This window comes from Lathamus discolor, chromosome 2 (genome assembly GCF_037157495.1).
Source record: "Lathamus discolor isolate bLatDis1 chromosome 2, bLatDis1.hap1, whole genome shotgun sequence".
NCBI lineage: Eukaryota > Metazoa > Chordata > Aves > Psittaciformes > Psittacidae > Lathamus > Lathamus discolor.
In genome coordinates this window covers 151,890,757-151,918,571 of record NC_088885.1, presented here as the reverse complement: position 1 = coordinate 151,918,571, position 27,815 = coordinate 151,890,757, and the positions used below count along the sequence as shown (strand labels likewise).

General features: G+C 39.4%; 1 protein-coding gene across 2 annotated transcripts in view; it reads left to right on the top strand.

Annotated features, from left to right (window-relative positions):
* Positions 1 to 23,900, top strand: part of KCNQ3 (potassium voltage-gated channel subfamily Q member 3) — a 201,753-nt gene extending 177,853 nt beyond the window's left edge. For both annotated transcript variants that reach the window (XM_065668970.1, XM_065668969.1), the window contains 6 exons: positions 10,271 to 10,458; positions 11,542 to 11,644; positions 14,156 to 14,287; positions 15,155 to 15,253; positions 16,973 to 17,057; positions 18,014 to 23,900. In XM_065668970.1, the coding sequence (XP_065525042.1) occupies positions 10,271 to 10,458; positions 11,542 to 11,644; positions 14,156 to 14,287; positions 15,155 to 15,253; positions 16,973 to 17,057; positions 18,014 to 18,751 (1,345 nt within the window). In that variant the 3' untranslated portion in view covers positions 18,752 to 23,900. The remainder of the gene's footprint in view (positions 1 to 10,270; positions 10,459 to 11,541; positions 11,645 to 14,155; positions 14,288 to 15,154; positions 15,254 to 16,972; positions 17,058 to 18,013) is intronic.
* Positions 23,901 to 27,815: the final 3,915 nt, after the last annotated feature.

Genomic DNA, 27,815 nt, shown 5'->3' with positions numbered 1-27,815 from the left:
GGAGAATTTACAAGCAGAGAGAATGAAGGAATAATCGATCCTAATACCAGTCAGTCACTGAAGACTACAACAGAGCAGTCGTTGCCAGTCAACCTGCAAGGTCTCAGATGGAAATGGTATGTTTATAACTCCCTCCAGCTAAGCTGCAGATTTAAAAGCACGTAAAATAATTCAACTTCTTAGGCTGAAAACATTAAATACTTAATGCTAAACTGCTATCAATAGATCACCCACAATGAAAGTCAGTAGCAATTAAAAGGATGAATAGTTCCTTAGACCTGTGCTTGAGCTATTTCTATTTGCATCCCCATTTGCAGCACAGAGAAAAAAAGGAAGAATTGCAGCAAAATTTGAAAGCTGTTAGGAGTCACGCCTGGGTTCCAGACCCTGTCCTGATGAAAAGTTATCTTTTTCTTTTAGCTTTTAAACATTTCATGCAACACATGACAGCTTCAGTAAAGGAAGGGGGGGACAAAACATTCACACTTGCAGTTCTGCTATGAATATTTGGGATTCAAACCTCTTTAACAGAGAAGAAAAACTTATCCCAGGTTTTTACTACACAGGCAAGTGTGGTAATGCTGAATTATTTGGAAAAGATATCCATCTTCCCCCTCCTGTCACCATCATCATGAGCTAACCTGCTGCTCTTCAAAGACTGCCTATATGGGAGTTACCTAGTTTGTGAACCCCTATGAATCTTGAGTACTATACATCCATAACACTGCCCAGGCTAAGCAATCATGAGGAAGCTCAGTTGTATTAATGTAGGTGTCTGGAGATTTTAGCCATCTCCAGTTTGGCAGCAGCTGAATTTTGGCGTTTAATATGTAAGAGAGAGCTTAGGAGATGAAATCCTTTTTGAGTATGTAACTCCATACATTAAGCCAAAACATGTCCTGACTCAGATGCAGCAGCAGATTAAAAATAGGCAAGTGAATGATTGCTGCAGTTTGCTGTTGGTCACAGCCTCACAGCTCCTGCACCTGCAGTGGCAGAACAGTTTGTGGAATAGCTTCTGTGTTAGTGTATCTTTAAGGTCAGTAGAAGAAGTCATTGTATGTTGACGCACTGGATTAAAAATGGAAAAGAATGACTCAGGCTCAAAATCTGTAAAACTGTAATCCCAAGGCCCCTTTTCTGGCTGGATAGATCTTGATTTTATGTTGTGACATATATAATAACCTTCAGCAAAATAATCAGTAAACCTGCATTGGAGCTTTCCTGTTAGCAGGAATGTGTGGAAGTAAGCAGTCAATTAAAAGGATTGGAAACCCTCCAGGTAAACAGACAAATGATGGCACTTGTGGGAACATCCACTGACTTCAGTAGACATGGGACTCAGCCATAAAATCTGGTTGTTTTGACAGTACCACCTCCCATCTTTCATAAAACTCTTATTTACAGACCAGATAATTAAAAAAAAAATCATCTTCCTCCTACAGTGATTTAGTATAGAAAGTATTACTCATACTTCATTGCAGTTTGTGTTTAAGGCTCTATTGAAATAAATGAGCAATAAGGGAACACAGTCCTATTGGAGAGAACATCCCATGAGTGCACTCAGTCTCCAGGTTCTTGCATCAGTTAAGTACTTAATGGGAAAGCTGTAGTAATAAAGTTTTATCTGAATAGTGATTGATAAAGGAGAGAGAAGAATTGGTCCAAAGCTTGCCCAGAAGAGTCAGAAAAATTAACTGGTTAATAAACTAAAGTAAAGCCTTCCTGTGTGAAAATTTGAGGATGGGTGGCACCTTCAGCAACAGGGTTTCTATTCAGTGGTGTGAAAGCTCTTTAGGAACTCCACAGTAATGGAGCTGAACTCTATGAGAGGTCCTTCTAGGATCAATCCTTGGAAGCAGGAGTTGGCAACATGACAAAGTCACAGCTAGACATAGCTTCTTGTTCTTAGACCATTTGGGAAAACCGCACAGGAGACAACAGAGTGGAAGAATCCATTTCAGAAGCTGGATCACAAGGCAAGTCTGCTGGGAAGGACTTGTGATTGTAGAACGCCAATTAAAGTTTGGCAGCAGCCCAAGGCTTTATTGAAGTTCCCTTTAAACTAAAGCTGTGAAGATGTGAGATATGATGAAAAGCACATTGGACTACCCTTCAGCTAAACAGTAGGCTGGGTTCTGTAAGCAGTGAAATGGAACATCCGATACTGCTCTCTTAAGAGTAGCATTTCCCTACATGCTCTCTACAGTCCAAAAACCAGGAAGAACTGGGGTTACGTTATTCACTGCTCATTGATGAGGAGTTGACTGACTTCATGCCAGAGATGCCACTACCTTGGTTTTCCTTAATCAGTGCCATAACCTAGCATCCCATGAAATCTAGTCCTTCCTATTATGCGAGTATGAAAGAGTGCATACAACGTAGTGCATTTCTGTATTGCCAGTAGTAACAGCATAATGAAAATAAAATCATATTTTTGAAGATGGAAAATTTCACTGTCAACATTTCTTCTTAATACATCTGCCCAAACCAGGAAGGAGTAAAAAAAAGCCACTCTGATCTACACACTACATTAACTACAAATGAAAGGCTGTTCCCATTCTTTTTCATAGAGCTTTTCATGGGTGATCATTAACGTCTCATCTTAATAACTTTTCTTCACTTTACAGTAATGTCATGTTTAGTAGGGAGTCATTCTTTGGATCAAGCCTCACAAGAAAACTTAGGTATATACATTCAAGTAACAATCAAGCCTTACTCTTTTCATATTTCTTGCATGCCATTCTCTGCCTGCACTTTCTGTTTTTACTACAGTAGTTCATCTAACCACCATAAAAAGGGCTATAAGACTGGAAAGTTATTTAAGCATAAAAATAAAGTTGCATGACCTTGCAGATAGTTCATTGTTCTGCTGTTCGGAAAACCTGGGTGTAATCTTGGCTCTGCCAATGATCTGCTTAGAAACAAGTGCTTTTCTCTGTTCTCATAGAATGAGAATGATACTAACCTACTCTGCAAATAATTTAGAAATTTACTGTAAGAAAAATATACTATAAGAGCTAAATAACATTCCTTATGCAGTCCCAACCCTGCCAACACAAATTCATGCAAGTTGCTTTGCATCTGAGTTCAGTAGAACAACATCTCCGCATGTGTATTTGCAGGTTCTGGTTCAGCAAATGGAAAACAAGTGGATGCTTTTGATCATCTGAATAAAGTTAGTGACATGCTAAAATATCTTGCTGAACTGTGACCTAAGATGTGGGGCAATAATTTTATCTTCCTGCAAAGAGACATAGAAATGATTTGTGGTGCTTCAGGAATCTGAAAGACATATCATCAGAAATAATATTTTGACTAAACTGTCAAGCATTTTGTTCTTTTCCACACAAACATCTTGCTATCATTCAACTTCAGCTCTTTGTTCTCATTCCCACTTCATTTCACAACCATGAAATCATCGACACACAACTCAGCTTTTCCAGCTGAAGCTCTTTAGCTTTTGGAGACCTGCTAGTGAAGCACTCCATTTTTTCATTGCATGATTGGCCATGTAAAATATTCAAGAGATACTGATTTTGCAGTTTGTTTTACTGGTTAACACATGGAGATATGGTCACTGCAAAGTAAAGAGTGGGTCAACATCCATGATGGCTACATCCATTGAAGAAAAATATCCATCCTGTTTTCACAAGGAACCAAACTTGGATCATTCTCCCCATGGATTTATGTAACATTGCTTATTTTTACCCATTTCAAATCATTTTAGAAAGTGTGGATGAGAAGAGGCACTAAGCAAAGTGTGCGTAAGGGCTCTTTCTCTTTCTGAAAGGCATCAAAGTTGAGCTCAAATTAGGATTTGTGCTTATGTTTCTGGGCAAATAATCTGGATGGTAGATGAGTTTGGATTTAGAGTCACGCCTGCTCTTAAATACCAGTGATGATATACACCACCAAAGAGGGTCAAAATTGCTTGGCTGAAAAGGGATATTTCCTCCTCAGACATTAGAAGCATGCAAATTAAGACCTCAAGATTCAGGGTGCAAAGTAACTTTAAATAAAGACATTAGTTGTCAAGAAACTGTGCTCAAATATTTTGAGATAGAGCATTTTTGTGGATCCTTTCTATAGCAAAGAATGTTAATTGATAAATGGGAAAGCCAATTGGCCAAAGTTCAGAAGTACTTTGTAAGTGAAGAATGCTCTTTGGTTTGTATAAAGAAAACTCATGGACTCTCTGAGATCAGTTGAATGTGTTCACTGCAGGGTTCATGGCTGTCCTCATAATGTTAGTTCTGTGTTAATCTATTGGGAATAGTTCAAAGCATTATATTTCTGGAAATCTCATTCAGAATGTTTAATTTTCCAAAGCTATGTTCACTCATACAAGTACAGCTGATAATGTACTAAAATATTGGATTAAGTATGACTGCCTTTTGCTTCCAGTTCCTTGTGACCAACTAAATCTAGTGATTAGCTAAACTGTGAACAATATTGAAACATTTCTTGATTTCTATTAGTCTGTGTTAAGTGAGAATGGTAAATACATGGATGAGGGCTGTGTTTGATTCACTGTTAGCATTAATTCATTATTTTTCTTCTCATACATGTGCCATTTGTTTATGAAACTCCAAGACTAGGCAAAGCACAGAGTGGAGAGTATCTGACTTGCATGATGGGATGTAACTGCATTATTTTCTTGCATGACTGTTTCTGGAAAAGTATTTCTAGTTCAGTGGTTCCCACTCTTTATTCTGAGGAAGAGAAAAACATCTGCTGCAGAAGCCAGCCATGTTATGTATATCCAGCCATCAAATTCATCTCTTAGATGGTCCAAAATCATTCCCACTGCTCTTGGAGAGCAAGAATCTGAGAGCTGAGTTTTTCTTCAGGTAAGAAGTTTCCAAGCCAAACTGTCTGCATTGCTTCTGCTTTCCTCCCTTTATGGAGATCTGTATCTACCACAGAGCTGAGGAGTTCTCATTCTGGGACTCCATTTCAAAGATAAAGGTTTGAGGAATATTTTTATTCCATCCAAGGGAGGGGATGCAATAGCATGCAGGACAAGCAACAACAACATATCCAAGCTAGTCAGAGAAACTACCCTGCACTTTTATCAGCATGTTTGGGACTAACTTGAATCCCCTGGTTTCTGGAACTGCACTGGAAGTCGGGATTCACATTTATTGAATGTAAGGAAGCCAAATAAAGTCAAACCACTGTCCCAGCAGGAGAAAGAGTAGCCAATATCAGTAGGAGGAACCTGAATGACAAGCATCAGCACATGACCTTGTGAGTGGGAACCACTGTCCTAGCCACTCTCATGAAGGATGATATGATCTGCGCATGTTTCATACTCTGAGACCAAGCCACGAGCATGCTGTTTTAATGAAGGAGACTGTGTCATTAGAACAAATGTTTCCTAAGTTTGTTTTTTTTAAACAGCACAATGAAAACAAAAACCCCAGCAGACCCAGATTTCATCCCTTGGAAATGAGAATAAAATCCATGTTCTTTTTCTGATGACAGCTAGTCATTACCTGGAACGAAGCTTGGGTTTTGTTTTGGGGTTTTTTTCTGTATACAATATATTGTTGTATTTTTTCATGTGAAGCTGATGAATTATTTTCTGATGATTCCACTGCTCTGGCTGCCTGGATATGAACACAATTGTCTGTATTTGTTGTATAAACATACTGTTATGAATCTGAATGTTACTTTAAGGGTTAATCATCAGGCTCAATTAACGAGGAAGGCTTCAGCTCAGATAGATAACTTTAACTTAGACTAACGACTGCTCATCTAGATCTTTCTGTAGTCAATAACAAGAGATAAGTTCCTCTCAAATGTAAAGTCATCCCAAAGTGAAATAGAGCTGAACTGCACTGTAGGTTGCTGACTTCCCACTGATTAGAGAAAGAGGTCAAAAGATTAATCTTTGGCAGGACATTTAATTTTTCAAACAGTTTAAGACAGATCAGAGGAGTGCTATTAAACCTTGGATGCTCAAGCAACAGTCTCAGGACAACAGTTTGTTCCTAAACTGACACTTATCAACAAGGAAAATTGAGAAATCCCCTAGAAAGAGAATTTGGGAAAGCTTTTGATTGATATTCTCTACCTTAAACTCCTTCCCTCCAAAAACAACCATAAATGAGTGCGCCTGCATATGCAGTGGAAAAATATCACTGCAAATAAGTAGCTTTCTGTGCTGAATGCAGAGGAATATTTTGATCTGTTTTGATCTATGAGTAGGATATGAAATCATGATCACTCCTATTCTTGTATAGCACCATGGCAGAGATTTCTTCATACATTGCCTATATTTCTGTCCTATACTGAAACAAAAATGATCCTCAGGAGTAATGTTTTGGATAATTTACATCATCCACTGAGCCTTTTCCTGCTGGTCTGATCCCCATAGATCCTTTCAACACACTTTGTGCCTCCTTGTCTTCTGGTAAAGAAAGCAGTTATTGCAGGAGTTTTAAGGGGCAAATTTGAGAGATCAGGGTATGCATTTTGAAGGACGATGCGAGTTTCTGGAAAGAGAGTCAGAGGCCATACGTAATGAGAACTATCTCCTAACACAACATTAAACTGCTTTTAAATAGCAATAGCAATCTTCTGTCACACCTATCTTTCTGCTTCTTCATCTTTCAGGTTCTCTGCCTTAAACATATTCTTGTCTTGAGAACTTATCTGTGTTCTATAGTGTTACATCTAATGCATTACTCAAAGACAATGCATACTATGTGACCACTACTTGTCTTTGAGGAAACCATCTAAGGCTTACGTCCAGATTTCATAATCTTCTCATCCTGGAAGCTGTCTCCAGAAGCTCTTCATCCAGGAGGTCCAGTCTTGAAACCCTGCAGAATGGGTGAACTATAGTCTCCCTTTTCATTTGAGAGTCATTGGTGACCTATTGATACCCCCACTAGGAAAAGCTGATCTTCACAACAAGCCAGTTGTACATACAATTTAGACCTAAAGAAAAATGACTTCATTTTGTTATCACTGATTAGATCTACTCATCCAAAAATTGCTTCAATTCCTTCCTTCCTGTAGCTTATTTTACCACCATGCCAAGCATGCTTAATTTCTCTATCTTTCTTTTCTTCACATTGAAGAATTCACAAGCTCAGACTCTCTAACATCTTCATACCCATCAGTTTATATTGCCTGTTTGACACTGTTATCATTCAGCAAGACATTTGGTGCACATCCTTTTCAGTGATGTGCTATGTTTCCAGATTCTTCTTGACCATCCTTCTTGAAAATAATTCCTCCTTCAAACTTTGATTTTATTACTAGTGAGACACAATAATTTATTTTCTCTATATATTTTCCCAAAGTAATACCACACAAGTCAGTCAGTTGACATTCACTTCCTCAGCTTTATTTTTCATTCCCTTTCAAAACTTTCTCAGTAGCTGTCATCTTCTCCTGTGTGTGTATTTCCTATACATATGGTAGCTCAGCATCTGAAGAATCCAGATTTCACAGAAATGCCACAGAGTTAAGACATCTGCCCTATAAAGCACTACTGCTCTCAAACCTGGCCTCTGCTACAGAGAAGTGAACGTGGTGCAGAAAAGAGGCTATAGGTTTCTCCCTATCTATCTTGTTAGAGCACAAAGCAGTTGTTGGGACTCTACACTCACCATCAGTTCAGACCTCAGAATGTTTTGGTGTATCAATTGGATCAAGAACCCAACCCAAAAGCAAGCACTGTGGAAGTTATGTTTTAAGTAAGTTCTTATGAGACTGCCATGCACATTCTGTGGTGGTTAACTTGCTGCAGATGTCAACAATTAAGATCTCCTATTTTTATACAAAGAAGGAAGTAATCCCTGATTTTTGCTCTGCACATTGGTCTGTATTTTAAATATCTTCTCCCTGTGCCATGGATTCCTTAGGAAATGACACAAAGTCTGAGTAACATTAATGCCATCCACTTAGCCTGTTCTAATTCTTCAGGTCCATGCTTGTATCTGCTGGAAATATATCAGGATTTGTTGTGCCTCCATACTTACACAAGTCCTTCTTAGTTGTTACTTCCATACTTTCGCACACATATGCACTTCATACATGCAATGACAGGGTAAGTGTCTGAATTTACTAGGCTGTAGAAATTGCATTCACAAGTATTGTCATACTGTCAACAAGAAAATTGAGAAGGCCTGAAAAAACCTCTTACACAAAGGTTTAGTGCTTCCATCTTCTATGACAAGGAAGCCCATATCTCATTACCTCCTGTGTCAAAGAAATATTAATTGGAAACAGATAGTACAGGGCCCCAATAATTCATATTAAAAAGAAACCAAACAACGAAGCAGAAACCCCTGCAACAGCTGCAATGTTCAAAGCTCGGATCAGGTAGGAATTTTGTATGTGGATAACTGCAGTATTCCTACCAGAGTCAGCACTCCTATGAAAGCTGTGAGGTATCTTTAAATCTCACTTTATCATTCTAAAAGGAATGTCCTACAAACTTCCACTGTGGTGGGATACTTCAACAGACAGAACTCTGAGATACAAGTAGATGCTTCTTTGAAAGAGGTGTACCAATGACATCAGGGATTATAGAACTTAAAAATAATCCATCTGACCACGATAACTCCTTAAACAGAGGACAGATAGTTCTGTGAGTGAGACCCTTCACTTGCAAAGTCTGCACACAAGTCTCCATCTATCTTTGCCCACTGTGTCCTTGCATGGTGGACCCTCCCTATGCTTGCTTCTCCTGCCAGCAAGCTTAGTGGCTTCAGCCGAGTGCGCTGCACAGATACCTTTGCATACCTATGAAAGGTCTTTCCTGGTCACCAGTGCTGTTTGTCCTTCAGCTCTGCTCCCATCTGTGGCTCTCAGAAACCTGCTAGCTGTGGTGGCTTCTTCCCTCCCACCCTTCAACCTGCTTGACCCGTGTCCCTCACAGAGCTCCCCCTTAGCCATGTGTGCTCCATTCACCTCTCCCCATAGCTGTGTCCAGGAATGGGTTAAAAGGCAGGCTTTCTTCCCATGGCATAGCCCCACTTATTTTTTTTTTTTTTTTTTTTTGCAATTAACAAATATTTAATCAGCAAAGTGAACAAGCAAATCGAATATTTTTACCATCTGTCGCCTACAAAGTCTTCAGACTGTATATAAGCTGATCTACTTGATGGCAAATTCTGTTTGTGTTGCTCTTTCTTTGGCATTAGTAATTGCCTTTAAGTCTGTTACACTCACTAGGCTGTCAGAAGGGTTGTTCATGTGGGTAGATGTGGCAGGTAGATTAAATTCTAGCCATATGTTGTCACTGAAGGACAAATGTCTTTGGTCAGTGTATCTGTAAGAGGACAGTGCAAGGAATCATCAGAGGAACAAAATATGTCAGTTTATTCATATAGGTCACCTCGATTTCTATATAGTGAGAGATGGTTGAAAGTGAATGGTGAAGACAACTGTGTAGTCTGCCCTACTACATACCTAGTTATTGCTTGGCAATGACTTTACAATATTTTGCTGATAGTTTATTTAGTTCACAGCACACCAGACTTTATTTCACTCCTGGTTATACACAACTCTCCTATGAAGACAGGCTGAATACAGCTGGGATTCTGACTCTGGAGAAGAGAAGGCTCTGGGAAGATCTTAGAGCAGCCTTCCAGTATCTAAAGGGGCTTACAAGAAAGCTGGAAAGGAACTTTCCAGGTATAGGACAAGGGGCAATGGCTTTAAACTGAAAGAAGGAGATTTAGGTTAGATATAAGGGTGGTGAGGTGCTGACACAGGGTGCCCAGAGCAGCTGTGGCTGCCCCATCCCTGGCAATGTTCAAGGCTAGGCTGGACAGGCCTTGGAGCAACCTGGTCTAGTGGAAGGTGTCCCAACCTGTTCTATGATTCTCTGAGTTATTAATTTAATAGCCTCCAATAGAGCCAGTACTTACAGAAAGCGCTGAACAGGGAAACCAAGCATCTTTCTAATTAGACAATAAAACTGCCTAAGTAGCGGTGTTTTCCTTCTTAATAATTAATGTGCAGACTTGCTACAGGAGCTGAAGCACTGTGATACATTACCCGGAGAGGATAGCAAAGACCCTCTGGTAACATTTTCAACATTGATACAAAAAATGCTCAAAAAAAGCAGTTAATTATCTGTGGAGCTTAACTGTTGCTTACAAAGACATTGATGTATTATGGTAGCCCCAGCAGTGTCCTTGTGTACAAAACATTTATTTAGCCCATTATAAACTTAAAGCATCTTGAAAACGAGTTAAAAGTGTACAAAGGAGGAAAATGATTACTTTTGCTTATTTTGTAGCCAAAAGCTGGGTCTCTTGGATCGGGTTCGTGGTACCAATACTAAAGGAAAGCTATTTACCCCTCTGAATGTAGATGCCATTGAAGAAAGTCCTTCAAAAGAGCCTAAGAATGTTGTCTTGAATAATAAGGAGCGTTTTCGCACTGCATTCCGAATGAAAGCGTACGCTTTTTGGCAAAGCTCAGAAGGTAGCCCATCTGTGTTGATTTCTTTCTATTCATTCCCTACTCTCCCCATCTTTGTTCCTCTGCATCTTCTGTTAAAGGTTTGTGACTTTCTGGGCCAAGCATGGCTATTCCCTGGTTTTACATGGCACATTTGGGAAAGGCCCAGGAAATGAATGTAGTTCAGGCAACATGGTGCTTGAAACAAGACAATGGGCCTCCATAAAAACAGTAATTGATATGGGATAAAGCTGGTGATGGAATCGACATATTTGACCTGGAAAAAGAGGTCTCACTGGGAAATGAATCTATATCCCCCCAAAAAGGCACATGCCATCATGGCTTGGTTTATCAGCAGGGATGCTATGTTAAAGTAGCTCCCTCCTAGACTGCATCCAGCCCTGCATTTGCCTGGGTCCAGGCATCTCAAGTACCTCCACACAGCAATCTCTTAACACCTTGTTTTATAGAGGGCTGTTTCCCTCTCATTCTCCCCACAACTGCTGCCCCTCAGAAGATTTCCAGTGAGTGTCCATACAATGTTATAGGACATTTTTCGTCTCAGCTTCCTTGAGCATGCATTTCCCTCTTCTTGCTTATAGCTCCTAAGTGGTCTCCAAATATGTTTCTCCTTTGTCGTACCAGTGCATCAATGCATACTGAGCATAATACCGTGGATGTAGTCTGAGTGTCTACACTGGAAACATGATTATTCTCTTCCATGAAGGTACATAGCTCCAAGCAGTGCAAGTGGAAGGAGAACTTGGCCTGTAGCTTCTATATCTGTTTTAGCCTTATGTAACATAATTTTGGAAAAAAATTTCTCATTCTGAAATCTTATAAAAGTGGGAACTTTTAAATCCATTGGAAAGGAAGAGAAGTTCCCAGTGTTTCCAAAATGCTGGAATCTGAGAAGAGATCCCTCAAAAAATGTCCCACCAGAATTATTAAAATGCTTTTAAGAGCTGACTAGAGAAAGAGGAACCTGCAAGAGATGTTCCTTTACTAAATTCCACTTATTTTACACAGTGCTTTAGTCAGGCATACTTCCCTCTAAATATTGCTTGGTCAGATGTTCACAGAGCTGTTTTTCGCCCTGCTTTTCAGATGCAGGAACAGGTGAACCCATGGCAGAAGAGAGAGGCGACGGTAGCGACTTCCTTATGGAAGATATGATTCCCACATTCAAGACAGCCATCCGAGCTGTCAGGTAAATGCCTTTGATGCTCCTCAATGCTTTGCTTTGATTTTGTGTGTTTATGCTTCAGGACACCACATTACCATGTTGCTACATGTTGATTCATTGCTACTGTTCTTGCTTTTATGAAATGCAATAGATCAGATAATTCTCATAATTTAGATAATTCTAGATATACTGAAAAGCACAAGACAGACCCTTTTTAAAGTCCTTTTTGAAAATATGCAGAGAGGGAAATATGTTTCAATGCCATTTTTGCAAGATACTCTATAAATATTTTTATTGTAAAATAAAATCTTTTACAGTTCCTCATTAAGATATGCTGTAAATACAGTATCTTGCTCAATTTAGTGACTACCATATTTATGTAAAACTGGAATTTTAGCTTAACAATAAACTTGGAGCTGACTCAACTCTTCTTTATTCACAGTTGTATGTGCGTCCAATATAGTTTTCAGCTGTCATCTTTTAATAGATGCTGAGGTCTCCACTTCAGCAGTTTTCAGCTTGTGACATGTGTCACCTCTATTTTCATATCACAGGAGATATCCCCTATGGTTAGAAAACTCCTAGTAAGGCTTGATAATGTGTTTAGCACATCAAGCACATAGAATTCATTCATTGATGCTCTGTTACTTCTCAGTATTTTTTTGCTTTCTTCCCTTGAAAATGCCCCCATAGGAAAATACTCTGCTTTCATTGCACTTGTTTTTATTCCAGAAGTTGTTGAGAGTTTTGGTCCAGGAAGTTACTACCTTCCAGGTGAGATACTGCAAGTCTGGAGTGCTCTAAAATTATCTTCTTAGAAAAACTTCAAGGAAGATGGTTATAAGTATATAACCATATACCTATATGTATATAGCCATAGTATATATTCTCCTGATTCTTTTCCAGCTTGGTGCAGGAGAACCAGTTATTAAGAATTCCGAGTTTTCTCATGCCTGCTGAAATCCAGGCTTTGCTCATGTTACCCATGACTGCTTCCCTCCCGATGGAAGTCCCTTCATCCCTACTTCCTCCGTAGTTTTCCCTTTCTTTCCCTGATACCCGCTTGCTTTAAAATATGGACTATACATCTGTCCTGTTTTCCATCTCCATCTCTATGAGACATACTATTATTACTTTGCAAAACTTCCTTTCCCACATCCTGTCCAAATCTAACTGATTCATGCAATTTCCCTTTAAACTTACTCATAAGCCAAGCTGTTTGTTGTTTGGTTGTTTCTGGTTTTTAATGTTTGTGTTATCTTGTACAATTTACTCAGCCCCCAAATGTTAATGCGAAGTAATTCTTTCAGATAAAACTACTTAATGGGTTTTCAGGGTCAGAATTCAAAATTGAAATCGATAATAGTGTGATTCTTATCTTCCTTTTCTCCTGTTTCAATGTATAGTTTTGCTGCTACCATATGTAGTTTGGCTGAATAGATATATGCTTAATTTTGAACTCTTGAAAAATACATGAGCCACAGATTTAAAGAGACAAGAACCCTTAAAAAGTTGCAGTGGAATTATCTTTGCTAACTGAAAGTTTATGCAAATTCCGAAAAAAAGGTAAAAAAGCCGCCGACCTTGAATAAAAACCAGCTCAGAATCTTAACAAATCACAGCAATTCCTCAATTCAGACCAATAAGAACATGAAGATTCTACTGAGAAAGCAACTCCACGATTAAAGGACTAGAATACTTTTCATTCCCTGTATGTGTTTCTTTTTGATTTGTTTAGTCTGTCAAGATATAGCAGTGTGAGCTAATGTATAAACAGAAAAGCATAAAAGCCAGAACGCAGTTTTCAAATGCTCTGGCCAGCACTGGTCCTTATTATAAGAAATCTGTTATTAATTACTAGGACATTTGATAATAATATAATAACAACAGCAGCTGAAACTGTTGTTATTATTGTTATTATTATTATTATATATTAGTATTATTATTACAACAATGCCAGCAACGTCACATGGCTGTTTCTTCAGGGACACTTCAGGCAGTTCTGACGCTTTTTCTTTTCTCCACAATTTGAACTGCTGCTGACTTCTTAACTTGCACATTTCTACCTAATTAACATTTCCTTGTTGTCCAAAGCTTTCCCAGGTGCAAAATGAAAACCAGGCTGACAACGATTCTGCATTGCATCTGCTATGAGTTAGCTTTGTAAAAGGCTGAAACATAACAAGTCAGCTTTAGCTTCACTACTTCAGAATCTCCTGGTACTTTGTGGTGCAAAATCAAATTCCACATGTGATTTTGTAGCTTTGACTCATTTGTAGTTATGATTTTAGTGCTGAAAAAGATGTTTTGTTCATATAACTTGGTTTAGTCTGTTGATTAAGAAAAGCCAAGTATTGTGTATTTACAAATGTGGTATGACATTAGAGATTCTCTGCTTATGTTTTATTGCCTTGTTTTGCAGTAACATGCTCCATTTCCAAATATCCAGAATATTTATCAATTATTCACTAAAACTGCAAATTATCATGATGGAATTTATATAAGCAGTTAATAATTTTTCTGTTTATTATGCAGAATACTACAGTTTCGTCTGTATAAAAAAAAATTCAAGGAGACTTTGAGGCCTTATGATGTAAAGGATGTGATAGAGCAATACTCAGCAGGGCATCTTGATATGCTTTCCAGAATAAAATATCTTCAGGCAAGGTAAGAATCCTCTGGTAAATGAGGAAAATGTGTAGCTGTGCTGGCAAAATTAAAGCATAGTTGTTCTGTTTGCACACAAGGCCACCCAGAAGCTATGTCTTTGCTTAGTGTAGATGGTTCTTATTTCAAAGTGCTTTTCCATGTACTGGGCTATCTCATTTTCAAGGATATAATAAGAAGTCTGGTTCCTACCTCACTATTACTGCTCTAGAAAAGCTGCTCTCTTGAATTATATATCAAGAAACACCATTGTTACTCTGTAAATTGCGCTCTGTATCACATAAGCTTAGATTTCATTGCAGTAGTATGTTTTTGAACTTGCTAAGTTGAGGAGGGCTCATGATGGTAGAAATCTGCACCTATCTGTGGTGGCATCTACATGCCTTATACTGGGGATCCTTTCTTTACCTCAGACTGACGTGTTGTGTGATCTTGGACAGCAGAGCACCTCTCAGATACTCACCTGAGTCCAAGCAGCTTGGTTTATTAAGAGTATCAGGAATTTCCACCTTTTCTCAAATTTTGATTTCCACTAAACCTGATAGGTCTCTTCTCCCATTTTTAGGAGCAGCAGTTACTGGAATTTTTTGACAATTACACTACTTATTTCCTTTGCAGGAAGTGAAGTCATGTATTTCAAATGGCAATGTTTGGAAATAGTGAGCTAGATAATTATTATAATGAAATTACCTGGTAATTATGATTCAGTGGACCCAGAACAGAACAAACACATCATGACCCTCAATATATTACCAAATCAAAGTGTGCTTCCTTTTTTGCTACTATTTGTCACAGAGATGCATAGCATTTTCTACCGTGTTAGCATTTGGGGATGGACTTACGGAGTTGCACTTTTCTTTTTTCCAGAGTAGATATGATTTTTACACCTGGACCTCCATCTACTCCCAAGCATAAGAAATCCCAAAAGGGAGGAGCTTTTTCTTACCCTTCACAACAGTCTCCCAGGTGATTTTTCTTTTATGCCTAGTATTTTGCACACACTAAAACAGAAATAAAAGTATTCATTCATAACAATAGCATGACCTTCATTCATCCAGCTAGTTGCTGTTTCAGTAATGATGCTGAGAGGATATGTTGCTATAAGCTTCCCTAGGAATAACATACGATGGAAATTTAAACTTAATGGCTTTGGCTAGCTTAGCTTCTCCATGGTCTGTAAATGTGTTTTTATATGAAATATGTACATTTGGTTGCTGATGTAGTGAATTTCCATCATTCAACTAGTAAACCCACTTAAAAAATCAATAAACATCACTAATAGTTTAAAGGTAATTCAGTTACCTTGTGAACTGAAAAATGTTCCAAATGGCAAACACGGAGTTTTAGTGATTCTCACATAATGACTGGTGAGAATTACTAAGAATAAATTGCAATATCAGGTTTCTGGGTGTGAAAGTTACAGCATGTTATTGTATTGCTGTATTCGTGGTAGCAAGAATTCAGTAATAAATGACATTTCTTCTGTTAAGTACAACTATCAATCTGTCAATAAATACCAGTGAAGAACCACATAAGACCATCAACAATCTGTCCCCAAAGCTGTCGTGGTTGCTCAGAACAAAAGTAATCTTACACAAAATAAATTAACTTGTCTTTATCTGGTTTATCCACAGTTTTTTTTTATTTTAAAATACCTAAAAACATGTAAATGTGAAGACAGAGACCCACATATATGGAAAAGGCAATGATTATTTGGGAAACAAAGCAGACTGCAAGATTTAATGAGCTTATATCATCAGTAACCCAATGTGCAAAATCTGACATGTTTGAGTTACAGTTTCTTTAATAAGATGTATTCACATCTATATTTTGAATTGTGTCAAAAGAGAAAAGCTGGACCTGTTAAAAGAAAAGTTTTATGGTATATTTGATCTATGTCATGTCAAAGAACAAGTGCTTAGAAACTGGTTTTCTAGATATATGTAGGTTATGGAAAGACTTTAAGATTCCTTTGAGGCTGGTTTAGAAACAGTTTGATAAAGATTTAACTTGCTAATGACCATCCTAGATCACATGAAGTTATAAATACAAGTTCTCTGGTTAAGCAAAGGTCATCTTCTCACCTCCTGAAGTTAGCCCATCTGATGGACAGGCAGAGGGAAATTATGTAAAAGAAAATTTATTCAGGAATCTACTTTAAATCTCCAGGCCAAACTCTCTCTTCAGCATTTCAGGTCTCTGCCACTTACTATTTGGTTTAATTAAACTGAGTTAAAAAACAACCTCTCAGGCTTGAAACTCAGATTCAATCTTTAAAGACACTAATTATAAAGAATTAGATTTTAAAACACGTGGCCAGTTTTAGACGCACTATCTGGACTACCTCAACTTTTTTCACAAACCTGAAATTTTTCCAGTAAGCATGATATTAATTTCATTTTAATATTGAAAATTTTGTTTGTTTCTGTTTTTTTCTTAATCTTTATCTTAATTTCAAAACAAAAGTATTCATATTAGAAATCAGGAATACATATTTTTAGAAACGCATTGCAATCACATAGAATAGACTTTTGCTCCTGGTTTTATTATAAATATTTTCTTAACTGGGGTTTCAAGGAGCTATATGAATATACCACTCAGATAATAATTCTGTTTTCTGATGTAGATTACTTACTGTGATGCAAAGAAACATCGAACACTAATAGAGTTATTAATTCTTTATAGAAATGATCCATATGTAGCCAAAGCATCTACAGCAGATACCGAAGACCAAAGTATGATGGGCAAATTTGTTAAAGTTGAAAGACAGGTATGTAATTTCATGACAATGATGGAGGCTGGGGTGCTTGTATGATTATTATATGCTTCTGTGTGAGTCTTTGGCTTATCCAGGCAGATTTGAACTATTGGTGATCAAAATTCACACAGATCTTGTACTAATAATCACAGAATTATGTTGTTAGTTTTCCATGTAAAACTTTAATTAAACAGGAACTGTACATTTTGAAACCTGGGAATGAATATTCACATATTCACCAGGTTATATACGGCAGCAAGACTCTAACCGCGATGTTTAGATGGGACTTTTTCAGTCTCTTAAACTCCATACTCATTATGTCTGGTGTTTTCTTGTGAGCACCACCTTCTTTTGCAGGGTCTGGTGCTCAAAAGGATTGCCTCCACAGGCATTTTGGGGACCTCTGTGCGTCCTAGCCTATTGCTTAGCAAGTCAAGACACTCATTTTTAAATACATAAATAAGTAAGACAGAGGCAAGTGATTCTCATCAATTCCTTTCATGGAATGTAAATGTTTAGGCACAAAGTACTTTCAAAAGACAAAGGAAATTACTCCCCACACTAATGCTGTGGGGCTATTGTTAGTTAGAAAATAGGCCTGTGTGCAAAGGTAATTCCACCTGTTGCATTTAGCTAATATCTATTTATTCTGTAGTATCAAGACTTCAAACCTAACATTGTAGACTACTGTTGGATGCTGGACTGCCAAATATCCATCCATGTTAAGAAAGATTTTTGGCACAGGTCATAGGGACAAGTCTTCTTAATCTGAGGCAGTTAGAGGATAAACTAGCATGCACTGTAGCCCAACTTCCATGGAAAGGGAAAGTCATAGTTACCTTATAATTACCTTCATGACCAATAAAGATAGCAGCATACTATTGCTGGGGGCAGCACACATATGGAAACATTGACTCTTTCATTGAACAACTCACTTGAGAAGATATGATAACATTGTTTTTTTTCAGGTTAATGACATGGGGAAGAAACTGGATTTTCTTGTTGATATGCATATGCATCATATGGAACAGCTGCAAATACAGGTCGCTGAGATAAGTCCATTGAAAGAAACTGCTTCTCCTGCAAAGGAGAGGAGAGAAGAAAACAAATATTCTGAATTAAAAACAATAATATATAAATATACCGAGCAGAGTGCTCATGAAACTCCGTACAACTTCCAACAGGTTCCAGTCAACAAAGTCAGTCCCTATGGTTTCTCAGCACACGGTCATGTGACTCATTCACAACCTGTATCAACAGGTGGGCAAAACTCTGGCAAACTGCAAGCCACACCTTCCTCAACTTCGTATGCAGAAAGGCCAACAGTTCTGCCTATATTTACATTAATGGACTCCCAGGTTAGCTACCACTCTCAAGGAGACCTACAAAGCCCTTACTCGGATAAGGTGTCTCCAAGGCAGAGAAGGAGCTTAACAAGAGACAGTGATACTCCATTGTCCCTTCTCTCCGTCAACCATGAGGAACTTGAGCGCTCCCCAAGTGGCTTCAGCATCTCCCAAGACAAAGACGACTTCCCGTTTGGCCCCAACGGGGGATCGGCATGGATGAGAGAGAAACGTTACCTAGCAGAGGGGGAAACGGACACAGACACCGACCCTTTCACACCAAGTGGCTCCATGCCTTTGTCTTCTACAGGAGATGGGATTTCAGATTCAATATGGACCCCTTCAAATAAGCCAGTTTAAAAGCGCGTGTGGGGGCAGTCACTGGTTGACTTCTCCATGTAATGTAAGCATACTTTGTATATCTCACTTACTCTACACCCAAAGCTTACTAGTTCAAAACACCAATGGCTGCATAAGATGCATGTGATATTAGTGGTAGTCATTCTGCACCATTTCATACGATTTACTAATGCAGTTTTTTTCATGCTACCAAAACTAAGGAGCTTAGTTTTGAGCATGGTTTGCATGACTTTACCCTATATAAATGGTACAGCTGATTTCTTCTATGATACATATCTATCTGATACTCTTCAATACAACAATGGTGATTTGATAACAGGCAAGATATGGTGGTCCTTGCTACAGTTTGCAAACAGAGCAGCAAAGTGAAAATTTTTTTAGGAGCAATATCCCTTTGTGGAAACATAACATCTGAATCCATTTCTGATACAAGTAAATCAATCTCTAATCAATCTATCCAAGAATATCTAATATTCAAAGCAGGGATAAAGCCGAGTCAAAGTTAATGACCTTAATGAAATGGTTTTGCGAACTGAATGTTTCTCATGATCATTTATACAGCTACCCGTGAAATACAACGTCAAAGTGAGATTAAGGGTAGAACTTAAAATTATTGATGCCACCTCCTGGGATTGATCATGAGTATTTATTGTAAAATGTAAATATAAATCTCTTAAACTACTTTGAAACTCTTCATTAGTGTTTATAAAATCCATGAATGTGCGCCATCTTTGGGATCAATGTACAAATAGATAAATATCATTTTGTCACCCGTCCCTGAGCAACACAGAGATAAGTATACTCCCTAGGGCCTCATCCAAATATTTTTTCATGGGAACTAGAAATTGTGTTGAAAGAGAGCAGGAAAACAATGTAACCCACTGATAAAAGGGCAGAAATGAATCAAAGATCTCACCACTACAATGGGAATGTCGTATCTATACAGCTAGTAAAACTAGCCTGTCCAAATAACCTATGCAGGACTTACCTGGTGTCAGTCCAGATGTGCATGAAATAGTGTCATGACTTGGTGTCAAGTTTGATGGCTACCAACTCTTTACTGCTAATGGAAAGCTAATCAGTGTGGTGGTGAGTACAGGGTACAAGAATCAAGGCACATATCAGCTGTAGGATGAGATTAATCTCATCTTTAACTCAATTATCTACAATGACCAAATTTCAAAGTAGCAGAGGGTGACTTGCATAGATGTCAACTGATCAAAGACACCCACAGTCAGTCCTGTTGAGGATGACCAATGTTACACAACACAATGGCTACAACGCCATGGCTGGAGCACTGACCAACAAAGATACAAGGATTTGGCCCATGTAAAATGTTAGAAAGTGGACTTGAGGTAGTAACTGCTTGTATTATATTGCAGCTGCACAACTGAGCATCCTTGGTATATCCAATAAGAGCACGAGATCTTGTATCCCCAAGAAAGAGATACAGACTTCCCAGTATTTACTGGGTATTGCACAGGCCTGGATAGAATGCACTTCAATGGAAGATACCTTGTTGGGTTTTGCTCACTTTAGTAAACTTCTTTGATTCCTCACTACAGTTGACATCTCATAAGTCATTCCATCCAAGGAAACTTGATTGCCTTCCAGAAGCAGCCATTGCCTTCATCTTCATCATTTATTCTATGCTTGAAGAGACATCTAAAGGATTAGGATCTTGCTTCATCTGCCTCTTCAGCTAAATTATGATACATCCTTCTGGGACATATCTTCAGTGAGAACAAATTGCTGTGCTTACTTGAATAAATAGCGCAGACCTGTTACAGCATTTGAAGTCCAGGCTGTGTCCATGGAACTGTTCTGAGGCAGCAACTATAATGACATGAGGCACAAATTTGTAATTACTTAATTGACAAAATAGCCATTGACCTGAAAGATTGTCTGTGCTTGGTGCAGTTTCATGGCTAAAATTGCAGGGAATAGAACTAGATAACAAAAATGTAATTCATGACAATTTGGCATATCAAGAAGAATTCCTTGACCATCAGTGATCCTTGGAAACACCTGCACTGAACCTGCTGCAGGCTCTCTGATACAGTGATACATGTCTGCGGACACTCATACGATTCAACCCTCACCTGACAAATGAATGAAAAAAACCCAAAAACTGATTTTAACATTGCTGGAGTTCAGAAATTCATGTAAGTATGTGCTAGACAAACCTTCTTCACTTTTCTCATATGCCAAGTGCCTGGCATTCCTCCTGATTCCATTTGAGCTTGGCCCTTCTTAAAATGCTTTCTAGATCTGAGCAATCAAAAGTCAAGGCAGACAAAGCTCACTGAGAAATCTGTGAGTATCTTTGACAGGGACTATGCCATGCAGGTCCCTATCCAATTCCCCCTCAAATTCTTCAGTTCAGGCTTCTAATCTCTCCAATGCAAGGTCGTATAAAAGGAATCTTTTCTCAGTATTCAACCTTGCTGAAAATCCATAAATCACCTCATTATAAAGGCACGTTCATTCCAAGAGAATATCCAAGCAAAGGCAGAGACTTGGGTGAATTCCTGCCTGTACACTGTGCGTAGCCTCAGAGAAAATGGGATCTGGGTTGCCCTGCACTGTGGACACTTAGCAGCTGAACTGCCTTCAAGTTATCCGTTTCTATGGCCTGTAAGCACCAATTTACTGTGTGCAGCTTAAAAACACCAGGTCAGGTATTTGTAGCCACATCATGAAATATTTAATCATGTGCTCACTGGCAAGATAAGGCATTCCTCTTCTTAAAAGACACTAGTGGTAAGCACAGCAAGAGCCTCTGCAGTGGACATCACTGAATCCTCTGGAAGACCCCCAAGAGAGTCAAGGAAGTTCTGGTTGGCTTATTTTAATGTGAATTTTTTCTAACACACTTCTTTGCACTGAAACTGGTCACTGTCATGTTCAGTAGGGTCATGTGCCTAATGGCTCTTTGTCTCTTACATCATCTGGATTAAAATTAGGGTGCTCATCAGTCTGCCCTCTATGCTGACCACAGACATGTGTCAAGATGCCACCAGCAAGGCGAGATCTGGAGACCTGATCTGGGGTGTACATGCAAACTCCATCAAACTCCAGTTCAGGTTGAGTCCAGGCAATGCATCAGCCTTGGAATTGCAGTTATGTGCCTGCCATAGATGCTGGACAGAATAAGGTGTCTGTGATTATTGACTGTGGCAACATTTTGAATGTCAGGACCTGTTTTGCAGAATAGGTTTGGCACAAAAAGGAATCGTTATTCACAGTTTTGTTTGAGAGAGGCAGCTGGGTCAATAGTACTCTTCATTCTGGGAATGGATTAGAGTTATCCATCCTTCCATTCGAGTGTGACATTGAAGTTCAACAGCTATCATTTTCAGTTGGGTTGGATCTTCCTCATGTCTAGACTGACACTGACACTTTGTTTACATGTAGTTAATGTTAAAAGGAATTAACCATTGGAATCCAGTCTTTGCTGACATTTAAGTCCTACAAGTGACCAAGGATTCCTTTCAGGCCTTGAGATGTTTTCTATAATCAGAAAACATGAGGCTTGCCTCTGCTCTTATTGAAGTCAGTAAGAAACCTTCTCAGACTGCTGCACTGGGAGCAGGACTGGGTCTTAATCTTCCTTTATTTATGAATTTCCTTGTGAAAGACAGCACTGATCTGAAGATGCTTAACTACATTTTTATGCTGATTTTTCTGTCACTAACAAATGGCACAAGTCTGGAGGTTTTGAGAAGGTGAGTCTGTGTTTGCATTGTGTGCTTCTGTTTGCAGCGCTTTTATCAATCAAGTTCCCTATCTTTAGATTCAAACCGAGGATATTTCATTAAGGCAGAAGTGAATGTTCAGTTAAAGAATGCACATATAGAAAATGTGGCTTGTGGTCCATTTAAGGAGTTGGTCCTTCAAAAGGATCTAGTGAGGAAATGGCTGTTGTCCTTGCCTTGGCTTTTCCCTGCACTGAATTAATCAGTCTAGGTCCTATCAAACTAAAAGGGCATGGAGAGATTGATTGAACAGTTCCGAAGCTGACTCTGGCTACACTGGCTCTGTTTTTATCTGTAACTTTGCTGCATTGTTATGGTTCAGAGTGGAAGTAGATTTCAGTTTTTCTTCTTCAAATTGTGGCCCAGCAGAGCCACGAACTGATTCCCACCTGAACCCATGTGTAGCGGGGCTGCTGCCTTGTGGCCTTCAGGCGAGCACCATGGTCCAAGCAGTTTGCAAGATCACAGCCTAAAGCAATCAGAAAATGCAAGTTAAGAAGCGAATTCAGCTCTGCTGGGAGCCCGGTCATCGCAGGGGTGTCACGTAAGAACTGAATCTGTCCTGCTTCATGCAGACCATGTGAAGAAGGACTGGGTCTTGGTTCCTTGCACCCCACAGCCTCCACCACTAAGCTTTAGGTGCATAAGAGCTGCAAACCTAGATTTTCTATAGCACCACATGAATTTGGTGGGATGTCCCTTTTCCAAGAGCCCTACTGAATTTGGGTGTTCACTTTTGAAGTCTATTTCCAGAGGTGCAGGGGAAAAAGGGGCAATTTTCAAGTGTTTTTAGCTGGGCACTGTAGGAATTAAAAACCTGGGTATCACTATTGCTTCTGATTATTTAGGCTGCAAGATCTGATCCTTCCCAATACAGCTTTTAGTAGCTTCCCTCTGAAGTTAAGTGAAGCAAAATACTGGACATGGGATCCTATTTCCACCCTCAAGAATATGCTGAGACTGAAGGTTACATAGCCAACTGCATTTTGTTTTCTAGTTATGGCATCTTATTATTACTAGTATTTGTGCCTTGCTCACTGAAATTTTCTCCATGCTACAAAGATGCTTTTCAGATTCTGGCTGACAAGGGAACACAACTTTTATACAAGTGGCCTTTAGTGCTCTTTATAATATTATTTATTGTAATTTTTAAACTGTATGTGTAATTTATATTCTGGCACTGTCCAATATTTGAACAACTTTAATATGTTTATTTCAATATATTATGCAAACAATACTTCTTAACTGATTTTTTTATGTTCTGTCTTTAAAAACTGCACCACTTATTAATAAATAGAAATTTCAATTATGATGTGGAGGAATTTATTTTCATTTAAATTATGATATCTTCACATGTATTCAAAGAACACTGTGTCAAATGTACCCCCAGAGAAGGCATTGGCAAAGATCTTTTTGACTTCATGTATGCAGGACTGAGCTCACAGATACAAGTAGGCTTTATCTGGCTTCTGCAGCTAGTCCTGTTCCAATATAACACACAGTAGACCCTATTATTTGTGACTCCCTTTGATTTAGTGGCCATGTAAATTCTATGGCTTTGATCATCGATGTGTGGGAAAATGCAAACTGGGGGAAAATTCATTCATATTAGAGACAATAATCTGCTAAATAATGACAGAGTTGCACACAAAATATGTACGGAACATAGTAATGGCCAAAGCCTGCTCTGAATAGACTCTGCAGGGAATTCAACAGCAGCCAAGAAGGCCAAGAGCATCCTGGCCTGTATGAGCAACACTGCGGCAACAGGGCCAGGGTTGCGATCATCCCTGCCTTGTACTGGGCACTGGTGAGGTTGCACCTCAAATCCTGTGTTCAGACCTGGGACCCTTACTATGAGAAAGACATTGAGGTGCTGGAGCAGGGCCAGAGAAGGGCAACGGAGCTGGTGCAGGGCCTGGAGCACAAGTGTGATGGGGAACGGCTGAGGGACCAGGAGATATTTAGTCTGGAGAAGAGAAGGCTCAAGGGGGACCTTATCACTCTCCACAGCTGCCTGACAGGAGGATGGAATGAGGAGATGGCCAGTCTCTTCTCCCAAATAACAAGCTATCAGACAAGAGGAAACAGCCTCAAGCTGCAGCAGGGGAGGTTTAGATTGGAGATTAGGAACAATTTCTTCCCCCAAAGGCTTGTCAAGCATTGGAACAGGCTGCTCAGGGCAGTGGTGGGGTCATCGTCCCTGGAGGTATTTAAAAGGCATATAGATGCAGTGCACAGGGACACAGTTTGATGGTGGACTTGGCAGTACTAAGTTAACAGTTGGACTTGATGACCTTAAGCGTCTTTGCCAGTCGAAACTATTCCATGATTCTATGATTCTATCTATAATTCTCCCTTTAAGAGATGAAATTTGTTTTATTCTTCTAAAAAAATGCAACAAAGAACTGTTATTAAATTTAGTGACTCATGCTTGATAAAATTTGTGCAAAAAAATAAGATATTGCTAACATCTGAAATGAAATTTAAATGAAAAGAAACTTTATGGAGCTAGCACATTTCTTAATCAAATGTCCTAAATATCTTGTAAAATCGTAAAGGCAGAGGACTAAGGGGGAAGTGTTGAATTGTAATCAGGCTTTTTCAGGGAAAAAAAATGTAATTTGCGCAGTTGATACTTTTCTAAACAAAGTTTACGAAGCAATTGCTCACAGGTGCTTTCATGGAAGTGCTTACCCTGGTGGAATAAAGTGTAACTAAAGATTAAATTTAAATGCTCTGAAGCAAGCTTTGATTAAATTTTCTTGTTTGTTTTTTAACAACAGTGCTTCATTCTCTATTGCACTTCAGCACCTGATGAGACAGGCACAGCTGGGTGGGTACATGTTTTCCTATTAGGCATGTAGGACAGGTAGGTTTGCAAGATGCTTTAAGTGCAACAGTATTCCGTGTGCTGCAGCTCATCTTTGAGGGCAGAGATGGTTTATACCCCAGCCAGGACAGTGGGGTTTCATACCTGAGGGCACTGCCAGACTGGGATGGAGCAGGTGGAAAGGGGTGCTGGTGCTGACTCTGGCCTAGGTCACAAGGACATCTGGGCTGGAGCCCTTGCAGTCCCTCAGAGGTATTGCAGTTGCTATGTAAAAGGGTGTGTTTAAAAGGTCTAAGAAAAGATATACAAGGAAGTAGTGGACCAATTCCACACTCTGTTCTCAGCCCACAGAGAGATAAAGCACCACTATTCAGACTGTGTTTTCTCCCTCCTTACCAGAACTTCATGCCATGCTGTCCTCTTTCTTACAGATAAAACATGGGCATTTGGCTTGAATGTGTGTTTATTACAATTGCCTTAACAGGGACTTACCCTTTATAACTTTCAGCAAAGGAATGTATTTATTCAGTAACTGGTATGAATTATGTGCTTATACTGTGTTGCTAAGATGCTAAAAGTGTCTTTCTTGTTCTGGATTTTGGGATGCTTTTTAAGGACCCAGTGCTTTCACACAAAGAGATGCTGGAAAAAGAAGGCACGTAAAGACTATACTCCTGAGAAAGCTCCGAGCTCAGACTGATGCTCTGAGTGAGAGCACAGCATTGTCTCCAGGAGTCAAAGTTGGGGCTGAACAATACCCCCCTCCCTGGTTAAAATTACCGAGTCCCAGGGTGAAAGGCAGCATGAGGTAAAACCTGCTGAAAGTCTAATTATCCCTGTAGCCCGACTTCAAACGGCTGGAACCCAGCCCAGCGCACACATTTTCATGGCTATACCCGGGTCTGTCAGCTGTTACAGAGAGGACTTTCATCCCAGCCTTCCTGATGAGGTATTGAGCAACTGGTAATTAAATCGGTAAAAGTAAGTCTTGTCAAAGAAAAGGTGTTTCCATACTCCTCAAGCTGCAGCATTTAGTCACGAGTCATGAGAATTTTCCTTTTATCACACCGGTAACTGCCGTATAGAATTAGATAATTTTAGATGCGGTGACATCCCACTGGATCATGTTTTTTCATGAAGTGCAGAGTGGAAGAAAAGGAAGGTATCATTGTTCATGCACGTACATGTGTAAGCATCGTATTTACCAGAAATAACTCTGTTAAACATGGCTGCAGCTGCCTTCCAGCTTATTAAATTCTTAGTGAAGGCAGAACGGTAGGACAAAGACACAGCACTACCACATACAAAACATGATGCCATAAACATCTTCTTTGTGGGAAAACAGGACCCTCCAAAATATATGCCTGAAACCTGAAAACAGAAAAATCACTTTCTTGTACCTGACATGCTGGCAGGTTGCCGTGATTTAGCTGTTGCAGTAGGTTTCTTCATTCTTCGGGTAACATCACAGCTTTCTGTGCCTTAACTGGCGGGACTGCAAGACTGGGACAATACAGTTAAACAAAGACAAATGACGGTGTCCAAGGCCAGGTTGGACAGAGCCTTGGGTAACATGGTTTAGTGTGAGGTGTCCCTGTCCATGGCAGGGGGGTTGGAACTGGATGATCTTAAGGTCCTTTCCAACCCAAACCATTCTGATTCTATAAACTGATGACACTCTAGTTACCCAGGCAATATCTCCAATAATAAATTAAGTAGTGCTGGGGACCCCAGCAACCCAAATGTCCAGAGCATTGGTAGGGCCATGACATAGACAGGACAGTCCCAGAGTGCTCCGGAACAGCAGCCCCAACCTTTCCCAAGCTGGACCATTCCAAACAGACAGCTTGTATGCAGCCATCCTGTGCATCTCATCTTTATCCTCCCTTTCCAGCAGAATATTTCTCTGTCAAGGTTTTGTACAGCTTCCTAAAGCACTTTCTATTTCTTACATTGACTGTGAATCAATTTAGGTTTCCTTTTTCTGGTTGCTACAAGGCTTTGAATTAATTCACACAAAGTGTTTGGTGGCTTAGGATAATATTATTGAATGGATGATTATCTGCTTTTAGCAGTGTTGCATCTAAACTCACTGATTTCAGAGGAATCACTTCCAGTCCACTGATGTAAATGGGAGGAGAATTTCACCAACTGCTTCCAACACTAATATAATGTTGGACACTAACAATCATTTAGACTGGAAGTAAGGAGGAAATTCTTTCCTGTTAGGGTGGTGAGACACTGGAATTGGTTGCCCAGGGAGGTTGTGAATCCTCCATCCCTGGTGGTGTTCAAGGCCAGGTTGGACGAAGCCTTGGGTGACATGGTTTAGTGTGAGATGTCCCTGCCCATGGCAGGGGGGTTGGAACTGGATGATCTTAAGGTCCTTTCCAACCCTAACTGTTCTATGGTTCTATGATCACTCAACATCATAGAAATTGCCTGATGTCATTGTTGTGACCAGATCTCTCTT